Source organism: Aulonocara stuartgranti, assembly GCF_965226115.1.
Source record: "Aulonocara stuartgranti genome assembly, chromosome: 3".
Lineage (NCBI taxonomy): Eukaryota > Metazoa > Chordata > Actinopteri > Cichliformes > Cichlidae > Aulonocara > Aulonocara stuartgranti.
In genome coordinates, this window is record NC_138941.1 from 34,241,700 (window position 1) to 34,256,673 (window position 14,974).

At 43.5% G+C, this 14,974-nt stretch overlaps 3 protein-coding genes across 5 annotated transcripts in view; 2 read left to right on the forward strand and 1 right to left on the reverse strand.

Moving 5' to 3' along the window:
• LOC309701946 (uncharacterized protein) overlaps positions 1-7,111 on the reverse strand; it is a gene marked incomplete at its 5' end in the record, with an annotated part of 106,523 nt that extends 99,412 nt beyond the window's left edge. For both annotated transcript variants that reach the window (XR_014275316.1, XM_082526293.1), the window contains one exon: positions 7,034-7,111. Coding sequence is in view for 1 of the 2 variants with exons in the window: in XM_082526293.1 (XP_082382419.1) it covers positions 7,034-7,111 (78 nt within the window). The remainder of the gene's footprint in view (positions 1-7,033) is intronic.
• LOC309701944 (5,6-dihydroxyindole-2-carboxylic acid oxidase-like) lies at positions 777-5,613 on the forward strand. Of its 2 annotated transcripts, none has more exons than XM_082526290.1 (7): positions 777-1,589; positions 1,716-2,038; positions 3,567-3,787; positions 3,856-4,052; positions 4,148-4,327; positions 4,419-4,565; positions 4,653-5,613. In XM_082526290.1, the coding sequence occupies exons 1-7, from the start codon at positions 1,235-1,237 to the stop codon at positions 4,838-4,840; spliced, it is 1,611 nt and encodes a 536-aa protein (XP_082382416.1). In that variant the 5' UTR covers positions 777-1,234; the 3' UTR covers positions 4,841-5,613. The 2 variants fall into 2 exon arrangements, with proteins under 2 accessions (XP_082382416.1, XP_082382417.1); XM_082526291.1 differs by having other exon boundaries at positions 783-1,589; positions 3,567-3,771; positions 3,885-4,052.
• lurap1l (leucine rich adaptor protein 1 like) lies at positions 7,065-12,164 on the forward strand. Its single transcript, XM_082526292.1, has 3 exons — positions 7,065-7,149; positions 7,242-7,533; positions 10,690-12,164. The coding sequence occupies exons 2-3, from the start codon at positions 7,327-7,329 to the stop codon at positions 11,077-11,079; spliced, it is 597 nt and encodes a 198-aa protein (XP_082382418.1). The 5' UTR covers positions 7,065-7,149; positions 7,242-7,326; the 3' UTR covers positions 11,080-12,164.
• Positions 12,165-14,974: the final 2,810 nt, after the last annotated feature.

Sequence of the window (14,974 nt, forward strand, 5' to 3'; positions counted from 1 at the left end):
TGCAATCCCTCCGGTCTGACATCACACAGCTAGTTCTCATGACACTGATCACCTCATTCCCCACGTCACATTACTGCCAGAGGGGCTGGAGATAGGGAACTTTCAGATGGAGAAGAGTGTGCCTTAGGTTTGTGCGTGCAGTACGAGCCCTCAACAAACACTGTGTGTTTCTGTGTAAGCTCTGACTGGGACAACAAATTTCCTTGTAGGCAAGTTATAACAATCTATCACGCGGAGCATTTAAAAGGCTGATTAAACCAGCAAAGTATTTATTGATCTGTTTTGAATTCAGATTTTAAATTTCCATGCATGACGTGCAAGGAAATAGGAACCTGTTGCATTGTTATTTATTCTGATTTAAAACACAGAGACATTTTTACATTTCTCAAAGACTTTTTCTTGTGGGATAAATGCTGTTCGTGCTTTCAAGTCTCACATGCTCTGGACAGTAAAATCAGGCTCGGGTTTGGGGAAAGAAGGAGGTGGAGAGGGAGGGTGGAGGGGCCTTCCTGAGAAGTCAAATGACCTGAAATATGATCACTTTAGCAAACCTCTGAGGCAAGATTAAATTCCAGTGTCACACACACTAGGTTGAATTTCTTCAACATGCTGAAAAATTTTTTTTATTATTATTTTAACTCTCCAAACATCTATTCCTTTGCTAAAAGATTTGTGAGGGGGGAACTATTACTTCATAGCTAATTAATTTTCATACAGTGCTCATAAAAGCGCACTGAGACGTTACACTGTGTGTGTGGAAGTAGTCATTTATCATAATTTGTGTTTCTTAGAGTCAGTTATTAATTGGACTTTCTTACATTTAATGCTGTGTTTATTCGGTCGACTGTAGACATCCAGGGACTTTTTTTTAGAGGAATAAAAGTGTGCATGACCGGATCACACTACCTTCTCCATCCCTAGGAAATATGATGTTATGTGATGGGATCACGCGGGAGTCAGTAAATCCGGTAGTCATGCGCTAATCCGGTATTTAAGGTCGTCGGTTCAGTGGTTTTGGGGGGGAAACAGAAGTGGAGTCTTGCGTGGGTGCATGGAAGGTGGAGGTTTACACCCACTCATTTGGCAGAGAAGAAATAACTTCTGATGTGAAGTGATGCAAGTGTATTTTGGGGGAAAATAATTAGTTCAGGTTTGTACTCGAAGTCAGTCAGTAAAAACAGACTCGAAACCAGCCGTGCGTAAAACTTTGGCAGCGACTTTTCTTTTTTGGATAATGTGGCAGTTCTGCTTTTTGGTGATTGTGGGCGCGGTGGTTGTGAGCGCTCAGTTCCCCAGAGAGTGTGTGACTCCAGAGGGTCTCAGGAGTGGACAGTGCTGCCCGTCGCCTTCTGGACTGCCTAATGACCCGTGTGGCTCCAGCACCGGGCGTGGACAGTGTGTGTCGGTGGCGGTGGACACACAGCCGCATGGGCCTCAGTACCCGCACGACGGACGGGATGATCGGGAACGATGGCCCAGCCGTTTTTTCAGCCGTACCTGTCAGTGTAACGGAAACTTCAGTGGTCATAACTGCGGCCGCTGTAAACACGGATTGACCGGGCCCAACTGTGACCAAAGAGTTCCTGTTGGTAAGTGCAAAAAAGCTGCCAAAAATGTACCAATTACGCGCATCTTGGGTATTAAAAACTGATTTCCAATTAGCGCGACCGGTTGAGCTAATATGTTTTTTTTTCTCCAATGCTATAATCCTCCAGTGAGAAGAAACGTGATGCAGCTCAGCGCGGAGGAAAAGCGTGCGTTCGTGAACGCATTGGACCAGGCCAAGCGCACGGTGCACCCCGATCTGGTGATCGCAACGCGGCACTATCCGGGCATCTTTGGCCCTGACGGGAACACCACGCAGTTTGAAAACGTCTCCATCTACAATTACTTCGTTTGGTCCCACTATTACTCCGTCAGCAAGACCTTCCTGGGCGCGGGGCAGGCCAGTTTTGGGGGCGTGGATTTTTCGCACGAGGGCCCCGGTTTCCTGACCTGGCACAGGTACCACCTGCTCCAGCTGGAGCGAGACATGCAGGTGAGATAGTGCAGATAATTAGATCTATAACAGCGTACACTGTAGTATTGCGGATGTCATTAGGGTCTTTTTAACTCAAATTTGAAAAAGAAAAAAAAACTAACTGATTTTGTTGCCTGAGAGTCGCTAATCATCACTTAATTGTTTATCGACATCTTTAATTTACCAGTTTAACACCGACAAATGTCCTTCTTGCCTCCCACCACCCCACCCCACCCCACCCTCCCCTGCCCGCTTGTTTTGTTTTGTCTAATGCGCTGTAATGGCGAAGAAATCATAATTGACGAAGCAATGTCACACCTTAATAAGCGAGCAGCGCGCAAAATGTGACTTTAACCACTTCAAATTAGAGATTGGATTCGGTCTGCACACCATCCATTTGGAGAAAACAGCACTGAAAGGAGCTTTGTTGAAGAGGCGTTATTAGACTTTAACGATCACGAAAGTGACACGTGGAGAATGTTAATAATCCGCTCCAGGGTCGGTGTTGCATGCATCAGTCGGGTCACAATTAAGGGCAGAGAATGAGGCTGCTGTGTGTGCTGTGTGGGTTTGAACCCTGTCAGTGTTGGACTCCTGCAGAGAAGCTCCTTCCTTATCCTGAGCAAGTTTCTGGTTTAAATTGGGATCCCTAATTAGTGCCTTGTTTTTTGTTGTTCTGTTTTCATCCTCAAATCTGTCACACTGGTGAAGTTTGAGGGAAATAATAATAATAATAATAATGGATTGCATTTATATAGCGCTTTTCGGGGCCCTCAAAGCGCTTTACAATTCTACTATTCATTCACTCTCACATTCACACACTGCTGGAGGCTCTTTTTTTCTCCAGTAAGAATTAGAATGAACTGTCTCTGCTTCTTGTCCTGCTGCATTTAAATCATATAGGTAAGAATGCCTGGATTTTATTAGTGTGGTGGGGGGGTTTCTATCTTCAACTCACTCTTTTACCCGACTGGTTTCATATCAGCAAGCATAGACTTTAAAAGTGGGATTTGGTAAGTTTTCCTTTGATAAACCACCGGAGAAGAAGAATTGAAGGAGGGAATAATTCACAGCCAAGCAGACAGGCTATGTTCCTTTGAGATTCATGAATATTTTGCCCCTATAAATCCTCTATTGAAACATTTTCTTTACCTTTACGCCTTATCTTAAACTACGAGGTTTTGCATTGGAAAGTCATGAAATAAGTCGGAAGCAGAGCAAGAGCGCTGCACTGCAACTTCCTTTCACAAAGTTTCATCATTTCTGAATCCATCGTGACTTTATAGCGCCGTATACATCCCCCCAACTTCTGTCTTCATATAGACGTTCTACATAACTAAAGGGATTAAAAAGACTTCCACTAGAGCTTTCTTTTTTAGCACAATTTATTAAAAATAAACGAAACTTTAAATTAGATCAGAAAGATTGCAATACCGACTCTTCAGACTGAATGCATTTGGTTTGCATCACAGTCAAATACATCCTTATCCATGGCGACACACTCTAACCCAGCCATGCTTTGATTTTATTCATACTCAATACCCAGGACATGCTGCAAAACCCTTCCTTCGCCCTGCCCTACTGGAACTTTGCTATCGGGGGAAACACATGTGACATCTGCACAGATGACCTGATGGGAGCCAGGAGCAATTTTGACATGAACTCTCTGAGTTCTAACTCCATATTCTCCCAGTGGAGAGTCGTCTGTGAGAGCGTGGAGGACTACGACACGCTGGGAACCATCTGCAACAGTGAGGCTGGAGACTGGTGATGTTGCAGTGATCTGTGGGGGGGTTTTGTTTTGGAGTTCTTTTTGAAAATACGGTAATATCCAGGTTGTTTTCCTTTCCCTCCCTCCCTCCAGGCACCGAGTCTTCTCCCATTAGAAGAAACCCGGCAGGAAATGTGAACAGGCCTATGGTCCAGCGTCTCCCGGAGCCCCAGGACGTGGCAGACTGCCTGCAGGTCAACACTTTTGACACGCCGCCATTTTTCTCCACCTCCTCTGAAAGCTTCAGGAACACCATTGAAGGTGAGCGAGCACAAAGATATTTCTGTCTGTCTGTCATACAACTCTTTTGCGTTCACATACACAGCTTTTCGTGCCCTTTCGTGCTATTTTGGCAGGCTACAGCGCCCCCAAGGGGAACTACGACCCTATAGTGAGGAGCCTCCACAACCTGGCTCATTTGTTCCTGAACGGGACAGGAGGACAGACTCACCTCTCCCCGAACGACCCCATCTTCGTCCTGCTCCACACCTTTACCGACGCAATATTTGATGAATGGTTGAGGAGGCACAGCCCAGGTCTTTCAGTAGCATCTGTTTTTAAAAAAACGTATTGTCCTTCATAATGGCGCGGTGAGCTTTTGTGCTAATTTAAAGTGCTTCCCGACAGATGCGGCTGTGTACCCAGAACAAGATGCTCCCATCGGTCACAACAGGCGCTACAACATGGTGCCCTTCTGGCCTCCGGTGACCAACTCGGAGATGTTTGTGACCGCCCCTGAAAACCTCGGTTACTCTTACCAAGCCGAATGGCCAGGTACACATTTGACCCGCACGCCTTTAATCTCGCCTTCAGAGAAATGCTCAGATGACCTGTAATCATTGTTTACTCCTGCCTTTCCAGGTGAAAATTTCACCCTGAGCGAAATAATAACCATGGCCATAGTCGCTGCCCTTGTGGTCGTCGCGGTCGTTTTCGCTCTCACCACGTGTGCTGTGCGTGCCCGGTCTCACAGGAAGGAGGGCCACCAGCCTCTGCTCGGGGATCAGTACCAGCGCTACGATGATGAGAAAAGCCAATCTGTTGTATAAACTCTCTCTCACACACACAGACACACACAAGCCCCACTTTAAAGCGCCTCTTTGTCTCACAGTGACACGCTTGTGTGGTTTGTTAAAGTCTGAATCTGTTCTCACTAGAACATAAAATCATCTCTTTTGTTGCTGCATTTGTGCGTCTATATTTACAAATAGTGCAGATGTAAATATTGACTTTTACATTTCCTACTTACTGAAGACTTTTTATAATGAAAAGGCCCTGAAATAGACTTTCACCCCGTCTCTGCCCAGCGTCACCCCTCCAGGACCCTGAATTTGATCAGTGGTTAAAAAAAGGCCTTAAATCAGGAATTGCATATCAAGATCAGCTGACTTCTAAGTTCAGTGTTTGCTGATTCACTTAACAAAAAGGGGGCACGCCTGAAAGGAATGTGCCAGTGAGCGTTTTACATCCATTTAAAGTAATGAAGGAAGTAATACTTCCTGAACATGACTATCGTTTTACTAACTGCATACTCTACATCATCCCCTGAGTTTATCTGACTTTTTAGGTTCGCTTGGTTTAGCTGCACAATACCAGAAAAGGTATATTTTATCAAAGTGCCCATGCAATTAAGCCATATTACCCACAAGGGGGTGCTGTAGTTTAATTTCTAGAACTCTGCAGGACCTACTGAACGTTCAATAGATAGATGTGCTTTTTTATGATGTGTTAAGTTACTGTTTCACCTGACTTGAAATGTTGCTAATAAACGAAGAAGTAGAAGGAAAATAAAGCACAGTGGTGATTTAGATCAAATGTAAAAGAGTGTCAAGAGTCTTTATTTTCTGTCTTTTTAGCTGAAACACATTTTTCATACAATAGTTGAAAAATGTAATTTATACTTTTGTATTTTTACATAAATAATTCTGTTGAACTTAGGGGCTATACATTAAATAGTTTGGCATCTGGGAATCATTTATGCTACTTAAGGGTGTGAACAATGCAGGCCCACGGGAAAATCACAGAATTTGATGTGGAACAAATACAGTGTAGAAAATTGGCATAGATAGCAGTGGGCATGGATTTCAGGCTCATTTGCTGCCCTGCGTCCTCGTGCAGATGGTGTTACGCGATAAGCGGCACTGCCCACGAGGTTAAACACTGTTTGCATTGAGTTTTTTGCAAAGCAGTGAAACAAATGTTTAGACTTTTTGTGAAACGTCTTGAAATGTCATGAAACCATGACGCTTTCTTTCCAGGCTCTTTACACTACCATGACCTGGATGATTGAGAATCTGCGCAGAGACGTATTTAAACTCTTTACTCAAGAAAAAACTAGAAGAAGTTAGCTTCAGCTGCTTCATTATTCACAAAGGGTGTTTAGTTTTTACACCAGATGACCTTCTTGATAAGAGCCCCAGAGGCCTTGGGTGACACCAGGGATCTTTTGCTTGTTAGCCAAGTGTGTAAACCCCTGTACTATGGAGCCACTAATCCTAATAAGTGCCCTAATATTACAAAGGTTTTAGCATTAAAATAAACTTAATGCTTAAAGTCTCCACAGAGACCCAAGTCTCCTTTGTTGTTGGGTCAGGAAGTCTGACAAATCGAGGGGTACAACATGGACCTACTTGTTGTATTGACCCCTCGTGACAAGGGAGCAGCCTAACAGTAATCTGGCATGGTGTTGTGTGCGTGTGTCGTCCCTGTGTCTGACAAAAACCTTTACACCGAGCAGCAGGTATACCATCGCCTCAACATCCTACACTGTCGCATACATATGACACAAACAATGCTATAACGACCCCCATACACATTGAGGTGGTACTCAATTGTAATGGAAAATGACCAAAACCAAGCAGAGCAAACTCAGGCTGAGTAGTCGCTAACGAAAAGAGGCATTATATTTTCAGGGGGGGCAGTAACCATGCCCTTCACCCCTCTGGACACGCCCCTGCTATAACTTCATTTATCACTTCTAGCAACCGTCTTTTATTACAGTTACAGGACTCTGAAAGCACCAGTTGACTGTGACTAGTTTCCCTTGACAACACGAGCTCAGCTTGTCGGGGGGGTCACGAGGTGAGAAAATAAAGAGAATTAAAAGACCTTGCAAAAAGTTATTCATAATAAAATTTTAAACAGTCATGCTTATTTTCTTTGTGGGCTTTTGCCACCGCTTTTGAAAAATAATATCCTGGAAACACCTCTGCTTTTTTATTTCTCTCGCTCTCTCGTCTCACCTGTAGGGAGTCTGGTTTCAGAGGAAGCTCCCCCAATGGGAGGGTCCGCGGAGAGCGCGTTGTCGTTAAACTGTCCATTCACGAGCTTAAATGGGAGGTCTGTTGCTGTGGCAGCGGTGAGTTTAGCGTCACAGCGAAGAAGCTGCGATGAGCGCGCGCCTTAAAACTTTTATTAGCATACTTTGACTCCACTCCTCTCTGATTAAAGCTCACGCGAACAGCCCGCCAGGCTGTGGGAATATAACCTCCGTGGTCGCAGATAACTGTCCTGACTGCGTGTGTGACACCCCGCGATGGAGGAGGACAACAGCGTCATGCGAGACTTGAAGGACATAGAGACGAAGTTGGGCCGAAAAGTTCCGGACAGTCTCTTTCGCTCTCTCGCCGGAGGGAAACACGACAAGTCCGCAGCGCCGCATTCAGGGAACTGCAAATGTTGCGCTAACTCTGCGGACATAAAAAGACTGGAAAGCAAAATGATGTTTCTCAAACAAGAGATGGTGAGTGTATTGTCTGAGCTCTATAATAGCTTGCAAACAGTTTAAGTCTTCTCTTTAAAGCTTAGTTTCAGGTGTTGTAAGTAATATTTTAATAATTACTTTCAGATAAATGTGGTGGCATCGTTGTTTACTGCCAGGGTGGTCTTGTTTCTTCTGTTGCGTTCAAGGACCTTACCTAGACACAACAGCATTACCTGAGCTCCAGGTATAACCATTAACTGTGAACGACTGTCACGGGGGCAGGTGACAGCCGTTCACACTGTGCTGCGGGCAGAGGACTGTTTGTGAACTCCCGTCACCTCAGGGCGCTCGCCCCCTCTCCTGTCGTATGATCCAGTCCACTGCAGTTGTGCAGCTGTAATTATCTCCCCATGCTTGCATAGTTTTATCTGCAATCACTCAAATTGTTCTCAAATGTCCCTGGAATGTCCTGCTAGTCTCAAACTCCGACAGAGTCGCAGCAACGCGCCATTTTAAAAAGGTCAAGACTGGTATTAGGAGTCCCGAGCAGATGGTGTGTCATAGCCAGCAGACTGACCCGCTGCCACAGATCTCGCTCTGATAGGATTAGTTTATTAAAGATTACTGTAAGGACAATAGTAGATCTGTAATTGGCTTTTTTTAGACTTAAATTTTTGGTGGCAGTTATTTTGTTATGCAAGCATCCTGTAAAAGGAAAAAAATACTAAATGAATTTATTTTAAATGAAGTGAGTGTAATCCCAACTGTGACTGGTCTCTCATTTCAGCCACTAATCCAATCAGACCACTTCCTGCATGCACACTCACAAGTTTGTGCCAAGAAAGTAGCATTTAGCTTTTCTATTGCATTATTTGCGAGCCCAAACTAATCAAAGGAGCAAATGAACTGTAAACTGCAGTCCCACCAGGTCTGTTTGGGGTTTTGTATCACAAATCATGTTTTGCATCCAGTGCAGACAAAAACTGTGCTGCACTAATTGTGTTTCTGATATTCATTTTGTGATAGAGACCCAGTGGTGCCATCCTATTAACACAACATAGCTGCTTGGCCTATAATTCTGGTGTAACTCCATCTGCTGAGCTTCTGTGTGTGTGTTTGTGCATAAGGCAGGTGGTTATACTTGCAAAACAAACACACCGGCAGCAATGTGAGCCAAATGAAGGGTGGTTACAAATCCACTCTAAAGAAAGGCTGTTGTGTCAAAGCAGCTGTCTGGAACAGTCTACCAACCCTGTCTGCCTTCATCTGCCTCAGAGTGTTTTCACTGTAGCAGGATGTTGCAGCTGCCCCTTTACCAATTTTCATTCAGACCGGGCGTTTGTCACCAAGTAGACGCAGGGGGAATCCCTTTTGAATGACTCCATAGGCAGTTCCATCCACCCTCAATAGCATGGTTTGTCAGGGCAGGAAGTTTAGTCAATGGCCATACTGTGTAAAGTAGGCATCGTTTATCCATTGTCCTGAATAAAAACTGTCTCTTGGCTGTGATTTGACATGCGTACAAGTCGTTTTTCCGGTGTCACATGACCCAACAATGACTGGAGTAGATTGTGTTTTCTCTGACTAATTTATCTGTGGGGGAGAGTACTATTTCTGAGACCAGGAATGATCCTTGAACCTTGATGCTTACAGTAGCAATACTGACACTGCTCGTTTTTAGTTGTTTTCTTGGCTTCCACTTTACTTATGAGCTCTATTTCTTGCACTGTTAGTGGACTTTGACTCTGTCTTTAAATTGTCACGCCACAGCTACTGGCAAGAAGTAGTCCAATGCCTGAATTACGCTTCAGCGCGAAATCGACGCCATAATCTTCCAGACCAGTCGGACTCATTGTGATCTGTGTTGACCGGACATGTAGTTACATTTCTCAGGTCCCTTCAGGTTACCTGGAAGGTTACAACATGAGGTTAAAAGGAGTTTCCAGTTACGACTTCGATTTTCCTCAGAAGTCTATATCTGGCATAACTCATACCTGTCTGTTTATCTACAGATTTAAATAGGGTGCTGGTGTTGCTCACGTGGCTGTTACAGGTTACGTAATTGCTGGGTCATTTGCTCCAGTTCTGTCATTATAAATGCTAAGAAGTACACTTTTCACTACTGTGTTTGTTCTTTTGAATGCATAACTGTTAGGCAATTACAACTAAATAAAATACTCTACAAGCTCCCCTGCAGTGTGCTCAGAACAGTCAGACAGTTGAATCTGGAATACCATCTTTGCTCTGGAGATGATGAGAAAATAGTGGGACCAACAGACAAGTCACACAGTAGAAGAAGAATATACTGGCTGGGGAGAAAATAATTTATCATGTGTAGTTATTTATGAATCCTCACTAAGATGATATGACCGCGCGCTTTAAAAATAGTCTTGTTTTGTTGTCACGACAAGTAATGGATAACTCGTTTACCTGACTTTGGTCAGATCAGCTGGTAACTGTTTATGGCGTTTCAAACAAAGGCTCTAAACACTAGTGGCATATTTAAAAAGGGAACTTCTTCCTTTTAGTAACAGAAGTACTTGAACTAAGACAAACAATGTCTTTAAAAAAGATTAAATCAGTTACTAGTAAAATAAAAGTAGGTAAGTTACAGAGGCCTGGATTACCTCCTGTATTCCCCAACCAGTTGTCAAGTCGTTGCTGAGAGTTGCTGGGTGAAATTGGTACTAAAGAGGGTCCTACATCAAAAACCTTTTTGTGATTGCTTCGGTCACTAGCAGATTGCCTGTAGTTTGTATGGAAAATGCCTACATGTCTGCCAACAGCTACCGAATACCCTAGGCACATTTTGCAAGTGTTTGTAGACAAGTTGAAGTTTTTCATACAAACTACAGTGGCCACTGCAATCTGCTAGTGGCCAGAGTAATCACAGGATGGTTTTTCATGCAGCCCTCTATACCTTGTTACAACTAATTTGAGCTTGCAAATGACATCAAGTTCGAGCAATTGCCCACAACCCAACTGGAGATCGTCAACCAGTCTCTAGGCATATGTGAAAGGGTCTAATATTACAAGGTGTAGGTTAATTTTTCTTTCCCCCCTTTAAGTTAAGCTTACCCACTGCTTACATTAGCCATGTATTTAGAGAACAGACATATTGATCTGTTAACCATATTTCCTGAAATGCGAAATGCAGTGACCTTACTTGAATGTTTATTTTTCTCCACAATACAGGCAAATCTGCGAGCCATTGACGTAAAGCTCATGCAGCAGCTTATGTCCATCAACGAGGGCATCGAGTCCATCCGCTGGATGATAGATGACAAAGGAAGCGTCGCCAGCCATGACAGCAGCCTAACCGGCAGCTTATACAGCCTGTCGGACAGCCAGGACGGCGCCTCGCTGCGAGGAAGCTTCAATAGTTTGAATGATGGCAACAGTGACGGCCTGGATGGTCTGTCTGTGGGTAGTTACCTGGACACACTAGCAGAGGACCTCCCGGATGAACCCTCGCCTACGGACCTTGATTGTTTTGTGGATAAAACGGTGATCGACGGCGACGCCTTTGCCAAATCGCCTTTGAAACTCAGGGTGGAGTCGGATGAATACTACTGCTTTGGATAATAATGATAAGCTAAATGTGGCGATTACAGAGGGACTACTGTAATTTGTGAAGAATGGTTTTCAAAAGTATTCTTCACTTTTAAAACAAAATGCTATTTTTTTTTTTTCCTCAAATTGTAGCGAGATGTTAGCAAGTCTTACCTGATGACTAATGTTACGTTTTACTTTCCTGACTCTGTCGAATCGACGCGCCTCTTCAAAGCGTTCACGCTTAACATTCATGTCTTAACACTTTAAACGCAGGTTAATTGAAAGGGTGTTTTATCATGATTCAAAGTTCTTGTTTTCAGCTATCCAATACCTCACTGGGTGTATCTGTCACACTTTTTAGCCTAAAGGTATTTTCAAAGGTGGGTGTGGAAAAAGTAGAAACATCAACTGAACAGCCGATTTTCCTCACTATCTGTGGAAAACCCGACTCTGAGTTTGCGTCAGGTCAACCACAATCAGCTGATCCAGACTAGATTGGGATTTAGCAGCCATTTGGAAAATTGGACATTTCATGCTGAGCGATTCTCGAGGTAAAACAGTTTCAAGTGATTAGTCTAAGTGTCACAGCAAGTGCACTTTGCTTCCATGCCAAATCCTGAGCTCCACTGCTGTATGTGTGAAACTTTTAGTTCTGCTTTTTATTGTTTTTGTTTTGTTTACCGACAAGAGTTCCCAAGTCAAACTCTGCTCAGCAGTAGTAGTTAAAGCATGTAGCCTAAAACACAAGAGATTCGTTGCACAGATTCTTGACTGAAAACCAAAGCAGTTTGATTGTCTCATAGATAATTTAGGGCCTGCTTTAACAGCAGATGGGAGGTTTATAAATGATGGACATGTGTGGGACACATGTTTTGCTCTGTGGGCAGATTTTAAATTCACTGTTGTTAAAGAACAGTTTAGCGAGAGCGATACACCGCTGTACATACATGTGTTATTTTTAGCTTTAAAGCTCCTGTGTTGACGTATCTGACGTTTGTATTCGCCTGCTTTTTAAAGCAAAAACTGTTTTTTGTTGTTGTTTTGTTTTTGTTTGATTGCTGATGATCTGTTGTGGAAAATGAAATAATATATTGTGATTTTTCTTCCTCATTGTGCTAAGTTGTTTTGTTTTTTCTTTAAGCAAAGAAACTTCTAAGTATGATGCATTCTGAACCTTTAGGTCCCGTTTTTAGAAACAAACCTCATTTTGGGATCCAAATGAGATGGAACGTGAACCTCACAGTGCTCGCCTTTTTTAGCTGATTGAAGTTGAGAATAATCTCTTAATAATGAGGTCAGACTCCGCGGTGCCCCGTGTAATGTGCCGTGGAAAATTACCCTTGTTAATTCACATTGTTAAAAACTCTAAATTGGGCAAATAGCTGTTTATTTGTAACCTTTAAAATATCCAAGCTGTTAACAAAGGAGGAGTGTTTGGAGTCATTTTCTTTGGCTGGCATAAACTAGCGTTATTAAAGATGACAAATCATGCTGCCAGAAACTCACGAGTATCTGTCATCTGGCTGGAATGACTGGACTGCGTCACTTGAGAGTAACTAAGGCAAACAAAGACGAGACAGAGCTATTGCTGAAATGCCAGCCATGCAGAGTCATTGACGGGCTGTTATGTTATTCTCATTTGCAATGCATCGCGCTGGCTCCTTATCTTTCATGTGATAATTGCAGGTCCAGACGAGCTATAGAGGGTAAGTCTTCATGGGAAAGATGAGAACCCTGCTCTCATCGGCCTGCAAATGAATGAGTGGCCTTTGCCCACTGTACTTCAGTAGCTGTTACGCTCGCTTGGAAATGCTGCCTTGCTCCCTTTGTCCACAGAGCTCCATGTGCGCTGTGACGAATGCTGTTTAGGGTGTTTACTAAACGGTGGCAGCAATCTCAAGATTGGACACAAAGGACACTTTTAAGTGTTACATTAGGTCCAGACAGATATAATCACTGCATCCAGGCACATTAAGCATGCTTTTAACTTTGTCTCGCTCCAAGTGCAGAGCAGCTTTATTTGGTTTTACGCTGCCTTATCTCTACCACCCAGAGGCTTCGGCGTAGCTAAAGACCCCTGTAAAGCTGAACCGGGCTGATTCCATTAAAACCAAAAGATCCGCGTAAATGACAGCGTGACCTTCATGTCAGCAATTCAATTAAAAACAAAAAAATATTCTCTAAACTTTCCCAAATGTAATGTCCCAAAAAATATATCCATATCCAACAACTGATAGCTCATTACTTGCAGGGAAACTGTTGAGACTAGAGTTAGTGGCCGTGAAAGAATTGGACCTACCGAGCAGGTTCTGTCAGTTTATGCTGAATGAGTCTTGAGTCAGAGTGTTGCATGGTACACTACACATGAATGGCAGCTGCCATTTGCCCATTTTCTGTGGTTTTAACAAGTGTACGTTTGCTACGTGAAAGGGACTACCAGTTGATGGAGCTTTTAAGATAAAGACAGCTGCCGTCTTTCAGCGCAGCATGCAAGACTCAAACTTTCATCAAGATTAAACTTGAGCCCATCGTCATACTTCATTTCCTCTTGATGCCAACATGTAATGACATCTTTAGAAATTTAAGCAAGGAATGCTGCTGTCAGTGCTTTATTACAGTCAAGTTTGCAGATTCTCCCATCAGCAGCGACGGCCACACTACTCTGGGGGTGAATGACACCAAGGCTTTGCAGAAAACAAACGAGAGGAAAATCGGCTGCAGTCGCCCGTGTTCGGGGGGGAAAAGTACAAAACAATGATTTATTCATTCCTTCAGTTAGTCCTCCGTTACTTCACTTGTGCACATATAATTCCACCGCCGTACAGTCGAGACAGCAGCTTCCAACGGGGATCCATTAGCAAATTAGACACTGGGGTTGGACCTGTGCCACAAGATGAAGGGAAACCAATACTGTCTGGTATCTGGGAAACTGTCACCACGGTACCAAATGAGGATACGGGATATGGGTACTGGAAAGGGGTTCGGGGGGGGGGGGAATCAAAAGAGCCGGAGACGGCACGCACCCCTCAAACGGGAAGCGGCACATACAGGCTAAACATGTCGCCTTATTTTATTCTACTTTAATTAGCTTTTCTCTCTGCGGCTGTTTACTTTGTTTCAGAGTGCTGGAAGTTCTTCTGCAACTTTATATCAACTGGAAAAGTTCTATATGAATAAATATCAGTGCTAAAATAATCTATTTCTTTTATACCAGGATGTAGAATGAATGTGGCTCGGTGGGATGTGCAGTCACACTTGTGGTGGACAGTAGTGCTTTAAGTTATCTTTTCTCTTTTTTTTTAGCTCTATTACAATAGCAGGCAAGAGGAGCATCATGCTGGGAAGTAATGAAGCTGTGGAAAAGTTTCTGTAGGAAAAATCACTTAATGAATGTCAAGGTCTGCTGTAATGTTTTCCCTCACATGGCATTTTCTGCAGTGCCGATGGGATGATGGCACGCAGATTCATTCTCGTTAGATTATTTTTTGCTTTAAAGTCAGATAAACTTTAAAGAGAAGGTCTTGAAGGAGCTTCGTTGGCCGTCTGCCACGCTGTGAATCTGTGAATTGTTCTAAAAAGGCTTTGTGAAACTTGGCCACTCTTGGGATCTGCTATGTTCACAGCACAAGATGCTTGAAACTGTTTCCGTCGCTGCAAATAATAGATGTTAACGATGGCTGTCTGCGCCCTCTTAAATTACTCTGCTGGCATTTAGAGAAGTGCCCTTTGGGAGCTTCTGTAAACATCACATAGGAACATCGGAGAAACCCAAATACAGAAATTGGACAGCTTGAGAACTTGTTGCCCTCCAGGCTGGTCAGGCTGCATTCCAGTCATAATTAAGCCAGAGCTGAGTTATGAAACTTGATGCAGAGTGCGCTAAAGCAATAACTCGGATGCAGAGCTGGATTTCTTCCTTTAACAG